This window comes from Fundulus heteroclitus, chromosome 14, assembly GCF_011125445.2.
Source record: "Fundulus heteroclitus isolate FHET01 chromosome 14, MU-UCD_Fhet_4.1, whole genome shotgun sequence".
Lineage (NCBI taxonomy): Eukaryota > Metazoa > Chordata > Actinopteri > Cyprinodontiformes > Fundulidae > Fundulus > Fundulus heteroclitus.
The window spans coordinates 15,128,890-15,151,079 of record NC_046374.1 but is presented as its reverse complement, the minus strand read 5'-3'; the positions used below and the strand labels follow the sequence as shown (position 1 = coordinate 15,151,079).

The 22,190-nt window shown below is 39.0% G+C and overlaps 4 protein-coding genes across 5 annotated transcripts in view; 1 reads left to right on the top strand and 3 right to left on the bottom strand.

Moving 5' to 3' along the window:
- LOC105929785 (ubiquitin carboxyl-terminal hydrolase 26) overlaps positions 1-22,106 on the bottom strand; it is a 28,241-nt gene extending 6,135 nt beyond the window's left edge. The window contains exons 1-5 of one of the 2 annotated variants that reach the window (XM_012867691.3): positions 22,034-22,106; positions 21,888-21,950; positions 20,540-20,642; positions 20,340-20,446; positions 20,097-20,167 (exon numbers count right to left, since the gene is read on the bottom strand). In XM_012867691.3, the coding sequence (XP_012723145.3) occupies positions 20,097-20,167; positions 20,340-20,446; positions 20,540-20,642; positions 21,888-21,909 (303 nt within the window). In that variant the 5' untranslated portion in view covers positions 21,910-21,950; positions 22,034-22,106. Of the gene's footprint in view, positions 1-837; positions 902-998; positions 1,087-20,096; positions 20,168-20,339; positions 20,447-20,539; positions 20,643-21,887; positions 21,951-22,033 lie in introns of those variants that run through there. The other variant, XM_036146359.1, reaches the window with a different exon arrangement.
- LOC105929787 (polyubiquitin-like) lies at positions 2,824-4,098 on the bottom strand. The gene is made up of 2 exons (XM_012867693.3): positions 3,790-4,098; positions 2,824-3,180 (listed from the first exon to the last, which is right to left on the bottom strand). Exons 1-2 carry the CDS (start codon positions 3,932-3,934, stop codon positions 3,047-3,049), a joined length of 279 nt encoding a protein of 92 aa, XP_012723147.2. The 5' UTR covers positions 3,935-4,098; the 3' UTR covers positions 2,824-3,046.
- Positions 5,171-7,506, top strand: si:ch211-212k18.15. Its single transcript, XM_012867692.3, has 4 exons — positions 5,171-5,479; positions 5,582-5,682; positions 6,608-6,781; positions 6,876-7,506. The coding sequence occupies exons 1-4, from the start codon at positions 5,389-5,391 to the stop codon at positions 7,329-7,331; spliced, it is 822 nt and encodes a 273-aa protein (XP_012723146.2). The 5' UTR covers positions 5,171-5,388; the 3' UTR covers positions 7,332-7,506.
- The window catches only part of LOC118565681, a 28,709-nt gene continuing 18,966 nt past the window's right edge, over positions 12,448-22,190 (bottom strand). The window contains exon 4 of the mRNA XM_036146360.1: positions 12,448-12,844. The gene's annotated coding sequence lies outside the window, so the exon portion shown is untranslated. The remainder of the gene's footprint in view (positions 12,845-22,190) is intronic.

Genomic DNA, 22,190 nt, shown 5'->3' with positions numbered 1-22,190 from the left:
TCAGACTCAGACCTGAGGGGAAGTACAATGTACATAAATACAGAGAAATGTTGCAGAAGACCTGCTAGAGGCTGCAAAAGGTTTGAGACTATTTTGCTAAAAGGAACGAAAGGAAATATTGCAACTGGAGGAAAGAGCAGGCTTACTCATTATTACAAATGCAACATTTTAGTCATACAAAATTTTGAAAGCCATGAATCATTTTCCTTCCACTAAACAATTACACACTACTTTATGTTGGTTTATCATATCTTCCACAACTCTCAATAAAATACATCAAAGTTTTAATGAGACAAAATGAGGAAAAGTTAAAGGAGCATGAGTTGCACACTGCACATTGTTCAATTATAACCAGAGGTGGGTGGTCTGTTGCCCACCTCTGCAGGTGTATTTGGTGAGATGTAGGTGCATCTCACCAAATGCACCTGCATATATGGTGATATCAATTTGACGTCTTTTCACTGCAGTTTCCACTGTTTGCGATGGTTTTTACGCTTAGTGCTTTAAAAAAGTGAGGTATTTGTGTCTCTTTTCCCTTAATCTTTTTTTGTAAAGACTATTTTGCTATTTGAAAATACTACAAATTGCACATTATTTTATGGGTTTGTCATGTCTGATTGGATAATTTATTTAAAATGAATTACAATCAAAGTTTCTGTTATTGCTCATTAACCTCATAAAATACTTATTTTCGTTTATTTAGGTGATTTTTGTTGACTTTTATTTTTTTACTTGAATAACGTTAAACTGAAGTAACGCTTCTCTTACTTAATTGCAATGTTTGGTTTCGCTATACTTCTCTGATCTTATTTACTCAAGAATATTGGGAGGTCTCACCTGGAGAACAGCCCAAGCTCATGTTTTTACTTCCTTCGGGTAATCAGCTCATCGGCAGTGGCGGCTATATGAAATTGAAAGCAATCAAAAAAGCGGGTCTAATTTTTGGGTAAAAATGAATAAAAATAAAACGTGAAGGAAAAACAAAGCATTGAGCGTACCTTCCGGTGTGAGATGCACACGCTGCTGAAACAAAATCTCCAAGTTGTTTTAAAATGCTCTCTGTCCTCTCTTTGACGTCGGTATAAGAACCTCTCCAACTTTCGCTTTCTCTTCTCATTACACCCGAAATGGTGGTGCATTCACAGGCGGTCGGGCATTTTGGCTTTGTGTAAAAAATAAAAAAAAAATAAAATAAAAAAAAGATAAAGATAAAATAATAATCGGACCTTGTTGAAATTATTTAAAACTTTGATACATAGAGTCGAGTCAACCTCTATTAACACTTGGACAAACTGAATGATTTTAAAATGGCAGAAAAAGCAAAGTTTCAGTTTAGCTTGAAAGTAATTGGTGGTGTGCAGATATAAATTGTTTATTTTGCCTCATACTGGGTTGCTGTTTTAAAAAGGAGACTTTTATAGGTCCAGATCCTTGAGTTTGTTAACAAGAAAATGTAAGATTTGTTTAAACTCCCTTCGAAAGACACACTGATTTAGATTCCGCTGGAGGGAATATTTAGAACATTCAGAATATTTGTACACATGTATTCTCTTACTTGTATGGTAACTTCCTGTACTTTTTTGGAAGATGTAGGATACTAGGTGTTAAGATAAATGCAGAGAATTGCTTTGAGAACTGAGAATATCCCATGATCCCATCTTCACACCAATAAAACAGATAATCCAGTGTTAGTGTAACCCAATGCAACATTGAGTGATGGGCCATGGTTTTGAGAGCATATAGATCAGGGGTCTTGAACCCAGGACTCATTCTCCTGCTTTAAAACAGCAAGAAGTCCTCTGTAGAGCACCTGAGAAGGTGCCGATATAATAGTGCATTTACACCAAACATGAACGAGGCTACCGTAGGGTGTAGTTTACATGTAATCCCAATGTAGAGGCTCATTCAGGAGCAAAACGACGCTAAGCAATCACATTAACCAATGAGAGACTGGTCGTTGTTGTGAAGGAGCAGAGCAGAAGACAAGGCTTTTTTCAATCAAAATGAAAGACAGAAAAAAGAATGTTGACATAGCATGGAGTGAGGAAGGCCCTTTAAAAATTTGTGGGTGGCTTTTTAAAAAAAGCTGTTTTACGTCAGCCCATAGAAAGACTCCTAAATCATTCCGCATTCGTCGTCCTCTTGTAGCTCCAGAGCTGGTCCTAGCCAGCCGCCGCCTCTGCAGTGGCTCTGGTGCTCTCTTCCCAGCCCCATGGTCTGCTCTCTTGCTGCTCCTGTCTGAGCTCCAGACCGTATCCTTGCCTTACCTCTGTTGTACGAGTGATACATCTCCAAGCTGGATAAAAGTTTCAGATCCTGGATAGACGGACGTACTGCGGGAAGTGACAGTGATCTAGCCAAAGCTCCTGAACTCCCCGATCTGGGAGCATCTTCAGAGGATCTGGTGGACCCAGGAACACCGGCACCGTTGTTTGGTCTTTCACAATAAATACATTATCGTGACTCTGTAAAATCCCGGTCTGCCCTTTTGAGTTGAACAGGCAACAGGCAAACGGATAGAAGTTCCTCCTGTTTCATGACGTGGTAAAGCAACTGAAGCGAATGGAGCGTTGTCCCCATTGGCCACATGACTGACTGGCGAGATGTCAAACAAGCTAACCCAATCAGGCAAAGATTTAGCTGGAATTGCGTTCGGTGTGAAAGCACCATAAGAGAGAACATCACCATATTATCACCATAAAGCTGTAAATTAGCTTTTGATACTCATTGATCAACACTGAATATTAACTTTTTTACTGTTATCTTGCAGCAAATACTCCCCAGGCAACACTTATGTTTGATGCATGTCCCAATATTACCACAATATGTTTTTGTCATCAAATAATTTTATTTGCGGCAACAAACTTTGAAAACAGCTTATTACAAGTGGGTTATTACATTTTTACAAAGATATGAAATATGATCAGTATTTTTATCATTGATTAAAGCTTTATGATTTGTAAACAAGAGTCGGGCATTAACAGCATCCCCTGTAGCCGTGGGCAGCAGCAACGGCGGTAGAAGAAGAAGGTCCAGATGGTCCCAGTTATGCTGTCTGTCCTCCAGGGACCCTGATCACCAGATGGACGACAGACATGTGCTGGATTCCATAATCAGACAGCAGAGAGTTTTCTCCTTCCAGCTCCTTGTCCGTGAAGATCAGCCGCAGGTTCTCCTGTCCTGGAAAAAACACAAAGAAGAAAGCACACACAGATGCAAATTAGATTTAGATTTAGATTTTTTTTTTTTTTTTTTTTTTTTTTTTTTTTACAAATACCATTTTCTATAATTAGAATGAATTCCTGGACAACTTGGAGAGGTGTTTGTTTGATCAATGATCAACAAATGAATCTTGTCTGTAACTTTTTTGCAACACCAAGTACTTTCACATATTAAAACAACTGACAAACAAAACAGCCAAACAGTGAATTTGATTAAGTAATTTAAATAAAGGTAACAACAGGTGATAATGGGCTTTGAGCTTATGGCACTGACAAGCTGAACCGATTACAGGAAAACATTAGTCATTCTGAAAATTTTACTTTCAATTTTGATTCACGTGAGTAGTTGGCTGTCAAAAAATGTCTAATAATAATGTTTAATATTGAAAGGTATCTGAATTAAAGTTACTTAACAACCCACTTTCATTAAAAATAAACATAGAGTTGGAAATAATTGCCATATCCAGAAGTAAGATAAGATGTAATATGTAGCTGCCATCTACAATATTATTTCTGACCATGAGTCGGGTGGCCGTCTTGCGCGTCTCTTGAACGTTCAAGCATTTACCTGCGGTCTCAGGGAGCTTCTCAGCGATCCTCTCCTTCAGCTGTCCCACCGTCATCGTCTTCATCTGCTCCTCGGTGTTGCAGAGGTCGAGCATCAGCTTCTGTCCTCTCAGTCCATGAACCACTACCTGGTAGATTTTCCCCATCTTCTAACCGTCTGCTGCGCTCCCGTCTACCGCTCCGTTTCTCCAGCTGGCTCCGAAATGCGGGCAAAACAACGCACGAAGGATGTGACGTCAGGCAGGTCACAAAAATATTTTTTTTACTTTCTATTTTCTGTTTCACCCTAAGCTGTTGAGCTGTCGCTGTTCTTATTACTGTTTTCAGATAACGTCTTTTGCGGAGCGCCCAATATGTGCAGCAATTGAGCCCATGCACTCTGAGCGCCTTGATTTTAAACACCCATAAATATTTTTTTGTAACATATAGTAGTAACCCAAGAGTTATACGTACGTGTTTTACGTAATTGCACACGTATATAGCGTTGTAATTGATATAAGTGCTCATTAACGTTAATTAAGCAGGGATTATTTTTTTTGCAGGAAATCACCCTGCTGTCTGCGAAATCACGTGATGCGGGCGTGTATGCCTGCATTTGCCAGCGAGCTGATTTTTATGCGTGCTTCCTTAAACTCAGACCACTTTTTGATGAAAAGTTAGTCATTTCATTTATTATTTTTCCTGGTTTTACCCAAGGGAGAGAGCGCCAAGAAGAAAAAAAAAAACACATTTCAGCTACTGTTGTTTTTGAATGAAAAGTGTTGGTAGGCCTATTTTATTTAAAGTAAAATATTTGTTTGACTGTAGCTCTTTAGGCATGTTATATTGCTCAATAATTCTCCCTTACTTCAGTTATTGCACTAATAAAAAAGGTTACAGAGAAAAAAGAGATAATGTCCGTACTATGTTCGCATGAACAACAACACAGAAAGTGTCCATTGGTGTATGGAGTTGAACTGTGGAATGCTTTGAATGAATATAAGTGCTGTAAAAAAAGATTGTCACTTTAAAAAGTTGTTCAAGAACAAACTTTTTAAACGAATCCATACAATTAGAAAACAATTTATGATAATTTTTGAAATTTGTGACAGCTGTATTACAATTATAGACGTGCAGAAGACATTTGGTGAATGGGTGTGGAGAGTGGGTTAGAAATTATAGGGCCTGCGTTTTTAGTTTTGCATATAATCTTTGTCATTCTTAATTATTATTATTATTGGAGTAGATAATACAATATTTATCTTCCTTCTGCTCCTGTTTGTTCATGCATAACTCAATGCAAGTAAATATGTATTTGTAAAAAAAAAAATGGGTTTAAAAAAAAGGCACAATGCGCTCGGCACAATCGTGTTCAAAATGGGACAAGACTCAAGAAAACAAGAACACGGTTAGGTGAGGTTAAGGGTTTACTTTCATGTGCTTCTTGTAAGTGAAAATGCACAAAAAAAACTAAATAAACAAAAGGCGAGAAACTGAAAGTAAAATACTTTTCCTGCTGGTGACGCAGTAGCGGTTACTCCAGAGCCCGTCGTCTGTCGGCTGCGCACAGAAGCGAGTTGTTCTGACGGGCAGCAGCGCAGAGGTTCCGAGCTGATCCAAAATGAGTAGACCGGGTCAGGACGAGAAACGATACGACCGAAGAGACACGACCCTGAAATTCGTCAACAGACCCGATGCTCTGGATCCGATGCGTAAGGAATGAAATTCAACTGTTGTGTTTTAAGATCCCGCTTTAAAAATACAGTGTTTTCATCAATGTTGGAGGGTCTTTATTGTGTTTTCTGCTCTTTTAGCGCCCGACGAAGGAGATGATGGTCTCCGAGCTGAGATGTCCTGCGGTCATGCTGTAACCCCGCAGTCTCTCACTGCGTGGTGCCGCAGCCTGCTGGATCAGGTACGGACTTGGCGGTACTTTCCGACATCTCTGCCGTTTTAACATTTACTTTTGTTTTCTCACAAGGACATTTGTTGTTGAAGTGTAGACTAACAACTCTTGTTCAGACACAGAGGTTCATGCAAACTTCCAGGATAAATCAAGATCACACATTTTGTGTGGAGCTGAACGTCATTCTCATGGCTCACAGTCAAAAATGAAAGATTTTCAGCCACCAGGGTGTACCGAAGTACTCTTTGTTTCATCCAAAATTACATAAACAGCAAAATTACTTTTATTTGGCACTTCCGAGGCTTATCCAGTCTCAACTGTAATCAACTAATATTATCCATATAAATATTATCTTTTAAAAGCACAGTTGAGAAACTCACATTTAATGTTATAAAGCCGACAAGCATCTCTTGCAAGTGCAGTGTCCCCTGAAGTTATTCAACTTTAACCCAATAAAACTTTTTATTTAGAATTTTTTTTTAATTTAACCCAATATTGCTTATCTGTACTCAGATTTTACTCAAATCAGCAAATTTACTTAAAAGTTTATTGGACTACAAACAATACAAATGAAAAGACTAGGATCTAAATAATAATAATAATAATAATAATAATAATAATAATAATAATAATAATAATAATAATAATAATAATAATAATAATAATAATAATATGCTCTCCGGCCAGGCTGTGAAATAGGAACTGATACTGAAGTACATCAGGCAGGGCCAAAATTATTCATACCTTTGGCAGATTTTTGTGCATCTTATTTTAATTTCAACAGTAAGAAGCATGTTTTAGAGAGGTTCAGACAGGGTCCCAATTTCCATCTGATGGAGAAGCTGTGAAGCTGTAGGTTGCTCATGTTATTTCCTAGTTATTTAACCTCCCTAAGCTGTTTGTTTATATGTTCATTCTACGTTTAACCTTTCAGGGCCAGTACAAATTTAAGTGCCCAGCCCTGAAGGATGGCACCCTGCAACAATGTGGAGCTCTGTGGTCTTATCAGGAAGTGCGCCGCCTGGCCGTCCTGACCGCCGCTGAAATGCAGCACTTTGAAGAGAACATTGCGCGTCTGGCAGCTACAGAGTACTGTGATTTTAAAACTGTAAGCATCCTGCTAACTGCAGATTAATTCATCTAACAATGTTCTGCAGATTATAGCCATACGCTAGCATCTTTTCTATTCTCTTGTCTAACAGTGTCCTGGCTGTAAGTCCTTCATTGAGAGAGAGGACCTGACTAACCTTTGTATAGAGTGCCTAGTGTGCGCTGCAGATCAGAAGGAAGAGATCCAGTTCTGCTGGCAGTGCTTGAAGCCTTGGAAAGGTCCAGCTCCATGCTCTGATCGCTGCAGTAACGACGGCTGCATCAACCATGACCTGGAACTCCTCAGGACCTGCAAGACCACCTCCCTCCCTCAGGTGCAGGGGGTCGATGCCTGTCCCTCCATCCGGGCCTGTCCCACCTGTGGACATAAGGTGGAGCACGACAAGACGGGCTGCAAGAACATCATCTGTCCTCGCTGCCAGGTGGAGTTCTGCTTCGTGTGTCTGAAGCTCACTCCTGAGTGTCTGAAGACCAGTTCCTACTTCATCCCCTGCAGTGATGGCGTGGCTCCCAGACAGACGTCCATACCTGTGTGGCACAGAAACTAAAAGTACACAGACCAACTCACAGCAGTCGTTTTTAACCAAGTTAATCAGAGATTAACTTGGTTAACTGAGATTGAAATTGTTCCAGGTCTGCTTGTTCATGTTCAGAACCATAATCTGTTATTTTTCATTCATTTGTAATCTTTTAATTGTTTTTTCAGAAAATTAAGTGATTTTGTCTCTGTTAATATGAATAAAGTAAAAGAAAATTTAAATTTGCTTGATACCTACATATGTGCATTTTGCTTCATAATTAATCTGTTGACAGGTGTGGCCCAGGAGTCATTCAGAATAACCAAGCATGCCATATGTGCAAATATACATTCACTTACATAAACCGATTAATGTTTCTCATAACCACAAAGAAGTTTGACACGTTTAAAACTTAGTATTGGGCACCAGCCATTAAATAGTCTTAAGTAGTTCAGGCTTTCTATTCATCATTTACAAATTTCTGTTGTCAAAAGTGGATGATGTCCTCAATTTACATGGCACAGATTTATCTGTCAGTTTTTTAATGCTGACAGATTTTTAAATCTGATGTTGTGCTATTACACACTGTTTAAAATTATTTAATGTTTAATAAATAACATTATGTTTCAATCAACAGATCCTTTCTACTAGGCTAGTGAAACTTAACTAAAACTACTAAGCAAAATGAAGATAAAAAAGATGCTAAGGAACTACGTACAAACGAAAGAAACAAAAAGACAAAATAAAATGGTTGATCACCATCATCAGAATGATTCAGTGAATCCTGGTTCACTGCAGATCTAAGCCAAAGAACTAAAGTTAATCTTGAAGAATGTGTAATGAAGTTAAATTAGCTAACTAATTCAGAACAACATTTGGTGTGTGTTTCAACCCATTCACAATGCAAATCCTGAGTTAACCAAACATTATCTGATAAAATAACATTTTGAAGAATGATTTGGACTGTAAACTTTAGAGAGGCTTGATTTTATTAATGCAATTCTTCCTTTGAGAAGCTTGGAGACGCTGTAGTGATCGATTGCTAAAATCAGTTAATCCTAAAGTTATACAAAAACACCATTAAATCGACATTAATGTTCCATGTTGATAGGGTTATTATAAATAACCACTTATTATCCTTCAAAGAAAACCCCACAAACACAAGTTTAGACTTTTCTGCAGAGAAGGAGAAATAGCGCCGAACGGAGAATCATACTCCCTTGAATGTCTGCACTACACCTGCCGGGACATTTCTCTCCTCTGCCTTTATTATCTGACTTCAAAGAAGGGTCGGGAGGTTACATGTGGGTTGGTATAGAAAGAGGGGTGCAGGTTTATTGGGGTTAGTAATCAGTCACCTGCGAAATGCACAGCTGGATAAGGCAAGACATTCCTTTAAAAGGGTTTAAGCTTGAATCTGGTTGTAATGAGCGGACCGGAAAACACAAACATCAAGATCCCATCAAAGTATAAAACCCTTGTGGAGATAGCGTTTGTTATAATTGTAAAAACAAATTTGAATTACATCAGCAACGCGCGGTTTCTCCATCTGTATTACAAACACAATGAAAACTCATTAAGCAAACCATTCTAAATGAACCATTTAACTTTCCCTGTTTATTTCTTCTTCCAAACCTATCGGTGCCTCTGAGTCGGTTCGGTTCACTTTGGGCATCCAGTTGGAAGCAGTTGAATTACTCCAAGGGAAAGCTGGTTATCACTTACCACAAGATGGTTGTGATTTAAGCACACTGTACGATTTTATCACTCTGTGCTAAATTTAGTAATCTGACGTCATTTGAGGAATACCCCATTGGGCTCAAGTGGTTCAATGCCTCATGAGGTCTTATCTCACCATCACTATTAAAAACTGAAAAGAAGGCCACCAATTAACATAATTTTAAGGAGCAATAAGCAGTATTTAATATAGTAATAGTAATAGTAATATCATCTTTATTGTCATTGAAACATACATTACAATGAAATTTGTTCTCTGCTTTTAACCCATCACCCTTGGGGAGCAGTGGGCTGCCATGTGCGGCGCCCAGCAAACAATCTGGGGTTAAGTGTCTTGCTCAGGGACCCAGAGTGCCGGGACCGGGGATCGAACCGGGTACTTGCAACCTTCTCTGACTGCAAGCGCGCTGCTCTAACCACTCGGCCACGACCCCCCCTAACTTGGCCACGACCCCCCCCAGCTCAAGCACCACTAGGTAGTGCTTGAGCAATGTCTGCAGACCAAAACAAGATGTAAAACAAGCCGTGCCTCTACCTCGCTCCAAGCAGCAACCCAGCCCCTGATTTTCCTGCTCACACAACGCCTCTGTGCGCATATTTGCAAAGGACAAAAACACAGCCTCACCTGATGGAACATTTCTAGTGTAAAAGTAAGTAACTCATAACTTGATAATGCTGTTAAGAGAACTTTTCCTGCTGGGTTGCTCTCCACCATGTTGCTCCAACACTGCACTGCTCTGACGGAGGCATTTTAGGGCAGGGAAGGCCCTGAGTGGCAGCTGTTCACATGCACGTACAGTTCATGCACGGTCCAGTCCGCCTATGTAAACAAGCAACTGGAGAACAATACAAAGAGATGCAGTGTGACATCAAACTATAGTTCATCTGAAATACTACCCTTAGTTCTTCACAATGTTTTTTTTAGTTCTCTCTAAAATATTGAAATGTTGCTTATTGCCCCTTTAAAATGTTGTTTGATGTCAAAAACAGAACTGAAAGACCCAGTATTCAACCAGACAAGCAGGAGATATGAATAAGAAGGTTTATTAAAAAACAGGTGGTGGGTATGAACCGAGACTAAAGGCAGAAAGTATGAAGGGTAAGACTAAACAAAGCTCGTAGTCACAAAAACAGTCCTTAGTCAAAAACCGGGAAATCCGAAGGGCAGGACCGTCCAAAGCAGTATCCAAGCTCAGAGTTGAATCCAAGTTCGGTACACATGCCAGTAAGGTAAACAGAAAGGGGTCAGGCAAGCTCAGGGGTCAGGCAAGCTCAGAAAGTCCAGGAACTTGATCGGGCACACAGGTTAGCAGTCAGAATCAGGCAGGAGAAACAGGTAAACAGGGGTCAGGCTGGTTTAGATATCCTGAAACCAATCAGGTCGATAACAACAGGGCAATCAGAATAAAGAACGCTGGATATGACTCACCGAAAGGATCGAAATGATCTAGCAAAGAACGGAGGAGTGAGGCAAGTATAAATAGAGGACTGGACAGGTGACCGGAGATAAGCACTGATTGCGGGTGACAGGTGACGGGGGAGTGGCTGGTGACGCAAGGTGAACAGTGTCATGTTTGCCTTAAGATGTCGGGCCCACATGCAGAAACACACTCGGTGACAACAGGTAAGTTTTAAAGAGTTTATTTTTACGCGGGCGAATGCTAGGCGGCGGAGCTAATCCACGGACTGGAGGAGGCTCGGGCAGGAACTCGGGTAGCAGGTAACCGGGTCGATCTGGAGGTAAGGGAAGACAATTAATTCACGGAGGGGAAACCTAAAGTAAAGTAACTAGGGGGGCGTAAGCTTACCACGAGGTGCAATAACCCAACCGGGGAGGACGGCAGTGTGGACTCAGCTGGATGTTGGTCGTAGGTGTCCGGGCAGCTGGAGAGCGAGGCGAGAGGTCCGAGCAGCACCGGAGAATCCAGAACAGCGGATGGAACCAGGGAGTCGTCGGGAAAGCCTTACGTCCGAGAAGCGAGGATCAACTCGAGAGGAACGGGAGAATCCCAGGAGGAGACACGAGGAGGATTGAGGAGCTTGAGGGTGGACGAAGGAGCACGAGGAGGTACCTGGGAGACACAAAGGGTGGCAGTTAGCGTGGGAGCTAAGTCTAGAGGCGAGAGGTCGAAGCTGGTAGGCATACCACAACGGTAACACTCTGGCATCCATCCGCTGTTCGAGTGCAGATCTTATAGTGCAGCTCCGGTGCTGCTGACGAGCTGCAGGTGCGCCTACTCCGCCCACCAGCCAACCGCGAACACCTGTGGACAGAGCAGAGACGGCAACAGGCTGTACGGCCCTGCCAGCTGAGTCCTGACAAACAGAGCAAATAGAGAAAATAGAACATTTTTTTAAAAAAAAACACACAAGTGGTGTTTCAGTAGAACAGTTTAACTAGAACAGTTGAAGGCAATCCTAAACAAATTTGTTTTTAATGTTGATTTAAAGGAACTCAGGCTTTCCACACCTTTACAGTTTTCTGGAAGTTTGTTCCAGATAAGTGGAGCATAGGAACTAAAAGCTGCTTCTCCATATTTGGTTCTGGTTCTAGGTATGCAGAGTAGGCTGGAGCCAGAAGACCTTAGTGGTCTGGAGGGTTTATACACTGATAACAAGTCTTTAATGTATTTAGGTGCTAAGCCATTCAGGGATTTATAGACTAACAGAAGGATTTTAAAGTCTATTCTCTGAGATACAGGGAGCCAGTGTAAGGACTTTAGAACTGGGGTTATGTGCTCTACTTTTTTAGTCTTAGTGAGGACACGTGCAGCAGCGTTCTGGATCAGCTGCAGCTGTCTGATCCACTTTTTAGGCAGACCTGTGAAAAAACCGTTGCAGTAATCAATTCTACTAAAAATAAACGCATGAATTAGTTTTTACAGATCCTGCTGAGACATTAGTCCTTTAATCCCAGAAATGTTCCTCAGCTGACCTTGTAATTGTCTTTAGATGCTTTTGGAGGTTCAGGTCTGAGTCCATCACTACACCCAGATTTCAGGCTTGATCAGTGGTTCCTAGCTGAAGCGACTGAAGCTGTGTGCTAACTTTTGATCTCTCCTCTATTGGTCCAAATATTATTACTTCTGTTTTGTTTTTATTCAACTGAAGAAAATTTTGGCACATCCACGTATGGATTTCTTCTAGGCATTTACTTAGTGCTTGAATGGGTTAATAGTCACCTGGTGACATGGTGATGTAAAGCTGTGTGTCGTCTGCATAGTTATGGTAGCTGATGTTGTTGTTTTTTATTATCTGAGCAAGAGGGAGCATGTAGATATTGCTGACAGAATAACTGGCTGGTGAAACAAGTTAAATAAAAACACAGTTTAAGAACAAATCAAGACAAAACCAAACTATGACAGAAACTAAGATTTTGACAGAAACGTAAACCGTGACAGTTTGATATCCATGTTTATTCATGTTGTATTTATTACAGAGATAATGTTAATTAATGAACAAAAATATGATAAGCATGCATTCCTGAGACACAATTACACCAAGTATATTCATTGAAATTTTTCTTAGACTATGCCACAAAAGAAAACACAGTCACCAATGACGGCCAACATATGAGATGGATCACTTTGGATGCAAATCATTTTAGGAACTGAAAACAGATGGCAGATATAAATGGAAACCAAAAGATGTAGTTATTTGATATGGTTGGACAAAAAACTTGTGACAGCATTGCACACACTGCTATGTTATTTTGTTTTTTGAGGTGGTTTATTGAAGTTACTAGACGATTGTGGTATAACTGCAGCAACTGGTTTACACAGAAAATAGGGCACAGCGTAATTAACCTTTGGGCAAAGCAATGGGCTAGAAGGCTTCATTGCATTTATAGGCATGATCGCAGGTGAACCCAATGGAGGTAAACAGGACCATTGCAGGTGTCTCTGTTTCCACTAATTACATGGGGAGGAGAGCAGAGCAGAGCAGCCACACAGCCAGTGGGGCCAAAACACAACACATCAGGGCGAGAAACAGGAGAAACAGAACAGATAGCTTACATAAAGATACTTTTTTCAGAGCACCCTCTTGTTGAAGCGTTTCAAGCTCAGCACCAGGGACAATTCTCACACAGCATTCGTCTTCATTTGCTTCTCTGGTGACTTCCTTTGATGTGTGATTTTGTTGTTCAGGTAAAAGTGGTTCAGAGACGGGCCTCTCCTCTTCTTTTGCAAAAAGCAATAAATGATGGTCTGATCCTCTGGTACCGTTTCCGTCATTGTTCATTTCCTTTCTTTTGAGGCTGTCATGTGACTTTTCCTGAACAGATTCTATCTTTATTTCATTATCGCCTTTACTATTAGCAGAAACATCCAAGCTATCTCCTCCTACAGTCGTGAAATAAAGTGCTGACTGGTTTGAATGATCTCCTGTGGCTACGGCGACCTCTGATCCTTTACTTGTGTCAGCTTGAACTTTTTGTTGATTTGTTTCTTTGTCTCTCTCAGCCCCATGGTCTCCTGTCAGTGTCGCCCTTATTGGATAGCTTTTGTATTTTGGAGTTTTCTTCAAGTCTAGCTTCTTTTGTGTCTCATGGCTAGTACGTCTTTTTTGTCTAGTGTGTCTCTTCTGTTTATCCTCTGCATTTCCATCATTGTAGGTCTGTGCAGGATTGTCAGCGTTCTCTTCCATTTGCCTTACCTTTGTTCCTGCCTGGCTGTCCTCTCCTACATCTCCATGTTTACGTTTACGCTGACTCGACAGATCCTTTCCTGTGCTGATAGTGTTGTCTTTGTTCTCTTTCTTTCCTTGACCTTTTTTATTCCTCACACTATTTTCGGTAATCTGACTCTGATCCACCTTTTGTCTACTTTCTCTCCTGTCATCTGTCTTTGAATTGTCTCGATGAAAACTTGCTTCTCCATCGTCATCCCTTTCTTGTTTCTGTGTTTCAGAAGCATCAGTTGTCATTTCATTTCTCCTTTGTGGATCATCATCCAGATGAGGGTGATCTTGATTCAATGAACTTTGTGAATGATTATTGAATCCTTTACTGTCAGAAATCTGTGCAGATAAATCTGAGTCTTCTTTACAATTATTGATCTTCTCGTCATCCTGTTTCAATCTCTGCTCACCACTCTCCTGGTTTTGTAAATCTATTTCTATCTTTACTTGTGTGATCTCTTCAGACTCAATTAGTTCTCCTGACCCAGGATCCGTGGCCTCAGGCTTAACTTCAGTGGACAAAGAATCCAATATATCCTCATCTGTAATTTCTGTTATATTAGACCCATTTTGAGCTCTACTATCCATGCAATATGAATTTTCATTAGGTATTTCTGTTTTGTCCTGAGTGGTACATGGGTTATGATCCATCATGCCAGATTCTGCAACAATTACTGCAACAATAAAAACATATTATATCAAGTTATTTTTCAAATGAATCCAATGCAGTGTTAAGCACTTTGAAAATATCTAATAAAAAATATAAGTTGATTCTCACCTTTCTTTCTGTAAAAAAGAAGATAGGCACCCGAGGATCTTGAAGGAGAAATATTTAAAAGAGAAAATTTTTATTCAACAAATCAACTAATTCCAAAAACACATTGCACAGAAAAATTTATTAAAAAATAGAACCAATAAATAGTTTATTTGAGGATTTCAATGTAAACCCATTTTTTATTTAATATTTGTATAAACAATAAAGCAAACTGTGTAGCTGCCATCAAAGTCAGAATAAATAAATAAATAATAGATTAATACATATTAGGTTAAAAATATAGAGTTCATAAATACATACATTTCTAGTAAAAAAATAGTTTAATATTAAAGTCTTAATTTCGTGTATTTCATGTATATTGTTTGTTTTGATATGGGGGAACATGTCTTAATTAAGGGGGGAACCAAAGTTTGCTGCCGCGTGTTGACGGGGTGTTAACTTTTTTGAGTGTTGCTACCTGTTCATTAAGAACATTCTGGACCAAGCTAGCAGACAGACACCTGATTGATTCCTCTGGCTAAGACTGTGCAATAATAATTAAAGAAGGTTGGATAAGGTGCAAAGTGCATTGAAGGACAGAAGATTTCAAATTTTTTCTCAAGGGAAAGCGGCCAATGAGGTACATTTATGTTTGTTACTGTTATATTTGTTTGATCGTTAAGATGTAACGTGACAAATTTCTGTTGCGTCATGTATGTATGGTCACGTTGTTTCTTTGATGTCTTTACATTGAAATTATTTGTTTTTTATTTGCTTTCTGTCTGTATATCAAACAGTTCTCATGGCACACTATCATGCTCCGTGTGTGATTAAAGCCCGTAACTTTAAGAACGACTTGGTTTCGTGATTTCGACTTGAGGGGGAATTACAAACTGTGATGCCCCTTGTTGCTAACCTGACTCTCGCCAGATGGATGTAGTTCCGCTGATCTCCACACGGCCCCACACATCTATCTGGACTCGCTGCCACTGGGAGGGATTTTAATACCACATAAAATGGACGAGCCAATCAGGATCGCCGGGCAGGATTTTCATAGATTTAACGTCTCAGAGAAGTGTTTGTTTTATTTCAGACAACAATGGCAGCTCGCAGCGAGGAAGCCAGTGGTGACTCTAATGCTATTTTACCAGTGTTGTCCAATCTACCGAATATTACTTCTTTAAAAGAACACCAGAGAATGGCTTTGAAGGCTTTTGTTAGTGGAAACGATGTTTTCGCCCTTCTCCCGACCGGGTTTTGCCAAGAGCTTGATCTTCCCTAACGTCAGCGTCACGGGTTTGTTTCAGTGTGAGTGGTTGAAGTATCACGCCACTTAAGATGATGGACAAGTGGTTTATCCAATCATATGCAAGGATTTTTGATAAGCCCCTCTTTCTGAAATACATCTTTAGTGGAGCAGTCCCAGATGGATGTGTGGCGTAGTGTGGAGCCGAGAGTCAGGTTACCTTTTTGCCGCTCTGTTGAGCAAACTTGTCTTTGAACCCCCTACAGCATTTGAGTATTAAAGATGCTGAACAGTTTTGGGCCTGTAGTCTTGTAGTGTTTGTTTTACTTTCCAGAAAATGTTTCAATTGTCATATGAAGGCAGGTTGTTGTGGAATTGATTATTGTAATTTTGTATATTACAGCTTCAGTCTGAACTGAAGCTGTCAAAAGTCGTTTCACTGAAAGCTTTGTGTTTCATCTTAAGAAACCGACAACAGTAATCCTATGTTTCAAATCTTAAATTATTACATTCTGTGGTTTTACTGTAATCACAGTGCTTGCATTTTAGATTGTGAAATGTTTAAAATGCAATGTACACTGTCATTAACACTGTCTCTCAGAAGATGATGTTCATTCACACACGCTTTAGCTTCTCTGAGGTGTTTGCTGGTACAATCATTCGTAATACATATTATCCTCACATCGTTCTGTAAATTGGCTGTTAGCTTTCCTCTATTTAATTTGAATATTGCATTTTTACGCAATCTATGCATTTTCACCTGCAAATGCTGTATTATCAATAATTTTGCAATATTTTCTTTTTTCCCACCCCACTTTCTGATAAGTTTATTCTCTTTTGCTTTAGAAGTTAACTTTAAATGAGCTTGTTATTCATATTACTTAACCTAGTGTGTAACTCTGTCTATGGGATTTTTTACCACACTCGAATTTCCCTATTTTGGGCCAATAACGTATTACTATTAATTATCAATGCCTATAATTCACCATGCTGCTCCTACACTCTTATCTGCAATGTGGCCCAGCTTCAACCACACAATTCATGTCAAATTACAGGAAGAAAAGATTAACTGATAAAGCTAATTCTGTTTTTATGAATTGCCCAGAGAAAATATGTCTGTCGTTGGTGATTAGAGCTGCACTGGCAGTGAGCTTTTGACTCTAACCTGACCTTAACTCTTACCGCATCTTTAAATATTAAAAGAAAAATCTAAAATGTGTCTAAAAAAGCAAATGCTGGTAACTGAGTGTATTTCAGATTTTACATGAAATATCATTAGAGTTACTGATGATTTATTGGTAAAAGATGCCTGACTTTAATGACAATAAGAAGTTGAGCTCAGATTATCCTCATGTCACTTTAATGTAGGGCTGTGATGCTGGATGAATAAAAACTGACAATTTGTGACTGCATCGTTCATGCAGCACGATAAAAACAGCAGTCATCAGTCTTTTAAACTTACTTTTCAGTGTTTCTATTTTCAAGAAAAGGATTCTGGCAAAGCAGAGAGGAGAAAAGAGCAAAGAAATGATCTGATTAATAGTTCTCTAACACATTCTTGTACAACTCAAACGTTGAGCAAAATTATTTGATGTTGAAAAAATGTTGAATATAGTTTTACCGGTGTGACATAAGTGTCATCAAAGGTGTACCACTGTGGTTTCTCGACCTTGGGCTTGATTATGGCTGTGTAATGCCCACCTCTGAGATCCCCAACATGCTCCACGACTGCATAGAGCTCATATGTCTGATTCTGATCCACATGGAAGAATATTTGTTCGAAGCAGGAAGAGAGAAAAATAAATAAATAAATAAACATTGTGCATTATAACCAGTTTTACATAGAATACTTTTACCTCTGGTATCTTTAAGGTGTGGGGAACATCAGCATCACAGTTGATTTTGATGTATGACATGTACTCGTAGCTGAAGTCAAACCTCTTCAGCAGAAGAAGCAGGACATCTGGATGGTGAGTTATTACATATTTCTGAAGAACACAACAGATACCACACAGTATAAAGAAATCTAGCTAAAATATTGCAAAATCTGCATTTTTCGATTCTCTCATTAACACCTAAAAACACCAAATATTTACTCACTGTGGTGGCATCAACTTTAGCATCACATTCCTCACAGTACATCTGGTTTTCTCCAACAAACGTTGTTGGTGTGAAAAACGTCTTGATGCCATTCTCCTAAAAAATGTTATTATATTTACTCCTTAGGATTCTTTCTTTTTTTTAAAAAAGCACTTATCAGTTTAAAAAGATTTTAAGCTGTCTTTAACAAGTTATATGTTCAGACAAGCAATCATCATGTTATTCAATAAGTAATAACTCTATAATAAAACGATTTCCATTAATACGAGGCCTTTCAAAAAAAATCCAGACAAACTGAAACCTTCCTGTAATAGAAATGTTAGATACAATACAAAACATATTTCTTTTATCAACCAGATTTTTTATTTTTTATTAATTTTATAAACACAAATATCTGGCAACTTTTACTGAAATGTAGACCTGGACACATCTACTTTAACTGTTTTCAAATAAACAATTAGCCTCCGGATTTCTGAGCCAGCCTGACCCCTGATTTACTTGTTTACCTGTCTGACCCCTGTCTGTTCTGACTGCCTCCTTGTTGCCTCACCGGATCTGTTTTTTTGGTATTAGTGCTCGCCTGTCCCCTGTTTTGATGATTAAAGGCATACTATGCAACATTTTTCAGTTAATTAATGTGCTCCATACCGTTTTGGATGATTAAATGAGTCATTTCAGGTCGAACAAAGGTTTTCACGGCCGCCTTGGGGGTCTGTGGGGGAAATACCGCACTTCCAATTGCAGGAGCTCTCGTCCTGCACCCACAGGCTCAGAAGTCTCGCTTTACGGCGAGAACTCCATGTGTTTTTGCCATTCACTATATGCATGCGCGAAAGCAACAACAAAGAACCGCGTGTTAACGTCAAATAAACATGCAAGCATATTGAGTTTTTTTTATTATTATTATTTTATTTATTTTATTTTTTTTTTGCCGACCGCCTTGGCCAAGATAGCGCTGCGGGAAACTCTGATGTTCATACTTTCACTGTGTTAGTCATTGTTTGTACTGCCGTTTTTTCGACTTTTCGTTGCGTTCGCCTGTCTGCTAAGCTCAAAACAACCGCGCCTGGCTTGACGGAGAAACCAGAACAGCTGAGCATCTTTATGACAGTGCAGTTTTACTTTCGCCCTCTGGGGGGAGCCTTGCTGGAAAATCAACCCCGGTTGCATAGTATACCTTTAAGTTTGCCATTTGTCGGCTCGGGACTATTTTTTATTTTTGGACGTTGTCGTCCTGTTTTTGACTTGATGCTGTTTTTGTTTCCACCTATTTGTCATCTGTTGCCTTTTATCCAAACCTCTGCTTGTCTAGCTGAGTACCGGGTTCTGCAAATCCTGTTCTTAACAAAATAGTGATTATGAAATAGAATTTTCCTTTCCACATCATAGTTATGCACTATTTTTTTACTGGTCTATCACATAAAATCACACGTTAAAAGGTTCCAGAGGAGTAAATACTTTTGTTTGTTATTTTATGGGTTAAAAAAAAGTCCTATTTCAACATACATTATGTGTGAACTAAATAGAAACAGTGATTGGTCAACCTCAAACAGCCAAAAGAGAGCTTCATGGATTCCTAGCGTTTAGATGGTAAAGTGGAGAAGTTATTACAGGTACTGTACTTCGCTCAGTTGTTCAGGCTATAAAGACGTTTAAAAGTGACACCCTGTGATAAGGAATGGAACAATAAACTTTGTGATAAATCAATACTAGTTTTATTTCCTGTTAAACTCATCTGTTAACTGTCAGTCGCTGTTTGAGCTCTCATGGCTCAGGAACCAGGAAATAAACACAGGTTTACACTCTGAACCGAAGTAGTTCCACAACGTGACAAAGACATTTTTGATGGAGAGGATCAATTGTTTATCGGGAGTGTTACTTCAATCCCGGGTGAGAAATAAGAATGATTTTTGTTAATTTTTACAGTACATTTCTTACTTATTGCTCCTTTAAGTGTAGTTTATGTGTAAAAAGATCGTATCTATTTAATTGAACATTGACCCCTTGCATCAGTAAAATATGAACTTCACAGCTTATCAGATCCTCACCACGCTGTAGTTTCCACCACAGGAATCTCCCAGTTCAAGAGGAAGATGCCAGAATGGCCCTTCACTGTTAGTCTCTGTCTGACATTTTAAACAGGTGATCCTGTAAGTCAGCTGTCCATGGAAGATCTTAAACACACAAATAAACACCATGTATATATATGTAAAACAGCATGCTTTCATATTTACTTTTATGCCTTGTACAGTGTATTCTTTGTAAGTAATAACGGTACCTGTGCTGCATTTTCACTGGTCTTCTTTAAGATCCTTTCAAAGTACTCTGCAGCGTCTTTCTGTTCATACACTGGAAGAAGGAAGGAAATTCAAAAGATTTAAATGAATGACTTATAAAATAGGCCAGAACCTATAAAATACAGTTTAGTATTTTTAATTTGTTGCCATCTATTATCATGATAATTTGAAAGACATTTGCTAAAATGTAAAAAGGGATCAAACTGCTCTGTTTCATGCCGTACCGTTGTCAACATCAAGGGCTTTCAATATGTCACGTGTAGACGCTGTCCGTTTCGGTAATTTCTCAAACAATTCTTTAAGATGACGATCAATACGATTATCATCAGGACTGGAAAACCACAAACAAAATGCAAATGAATGTCCAGCACTTGAAGATGTTACCTTGGCTAAAAGTTAAATGCACAAACCTTTAAAAACAAACCTGTTCACAGCTTCTCTGAATTCTTCAGTCATGAACAGAACCTGCAGCACACTGTTCAGGTAACACGTTGCCCCATGGTTGACCAGGCCGTGGTACTTAGCCTCTGGAAGACAAACATTAAAAATGTAAATGGCAGAACTGGCTAATGTTAGACAACATTCAATGATCGTCTGTTGCATATTTTGCTGTGTTAGACTATTTTACCCTAAGAAAACAACAGATTGACGGTAAACATTGATTTTTGATTAAACATCTATTTGGAAACAATGGTAAAGCCTTTTTAAAGTGGTCCCAAATGAGCTAAATTGTTTTGTTCACACCACAAAAGAAGAAAATGTTTTTGGTTCTAGCTGGTTTTAACCCAATGATTATACGATCAGTATGTTTAAGTTAAATGGCAGAAACATCATTGCTCTCAATTCATTCACACGGGTTTAAAATAGTTGTAGACCCCTTCAACGTTTTGAAGGGGACTGTTAGTCACAAACTCCATTAATCTGGCCTCTGCAGAAGTGCGGCAAACTGAAAGTCATTAGCATAAAAGGAAGTTTTTCACACAAGTCATGTATGAAACAGTAAATATGTGGAAGAAGACACTCTGGTCAGATGACAATTGAATTAAACTCTCTGTCTACATTCACAATGCTATGTGGAGGAAAATTAACTCTATGACAACTCATCCTCTAATTCTGGTTGCCAGCATCATCCTGTGGTAATGTTTTTCTTAAGAACAGGGGAGCTGGTCAGACTCAGACCTGAGGAGAAGACAGCTGGACATAAGATACATGTTGCAGAAGACCTGCTAGAGGCTGCAAAAGTCTTGAGAGTATTTTGCAAAAAGAAATGAAAGAACAGAGTGAAGTCGGTAGAGGCACAACTGAAAAAAGACTTGATATTGCAAAGAGAAGGCTTACTTGTTATTACAAATGCAACATTTTACTCGCTCAAACCTTTGGAAACCATGAATCTTTGTATTTGCTTTATGAATCTTTGTATTTGCTTTATGTTGTGAAAAAGTGAGACTTTTTTGTTTTGTCTGTAAAGTTGTTGTTTTTTTGTTTGTTTTTTTGGTAATTTTTTTAATTTTGCCATATGAACATACCACCAATTGCACATTATTTAATGATGTCATTTTTGATTTCTTTATAATAAATCTGACATTACAATCAAAGTTACTATCAGTACTTGTTATATCCTCATAAAAAACATATTTACCTTTATTTAGGTCATTTCTTTGTTAACGTTTTCTACTTGAGTCCTATTAGATTGAAGTAACACTACTCTTACTTAATTAAAATGTTTGGCTTTCTTTTCTCTGATATTACTCAGAATATTTGGGAGGTCTTACCTGTAGAAGACCACCAGCTCATTCTTGCCGTGTTTTACTTCCTGGTAATCAGCTCATCGGCAGCTATACGAAATAGACAGCAGTCAAATGGGTCCCTATGGGGTTAACAAAAAAACCGTAAAGGAAAAACAAAGCATTGAACGTACCTCCCGTTGTGATATTCATTCGTTGCAGAAATCTACGGGAAACAAAAACTCCGACTTGATTTAGACGCTCTCTGTGCTCTATAAAAAAAAAAAAAAAAAAAAAAAAAAAACCTCTGCAGCTTTCTCTTTCTCTTCTAGATGGTGGTGCATTCAAAGG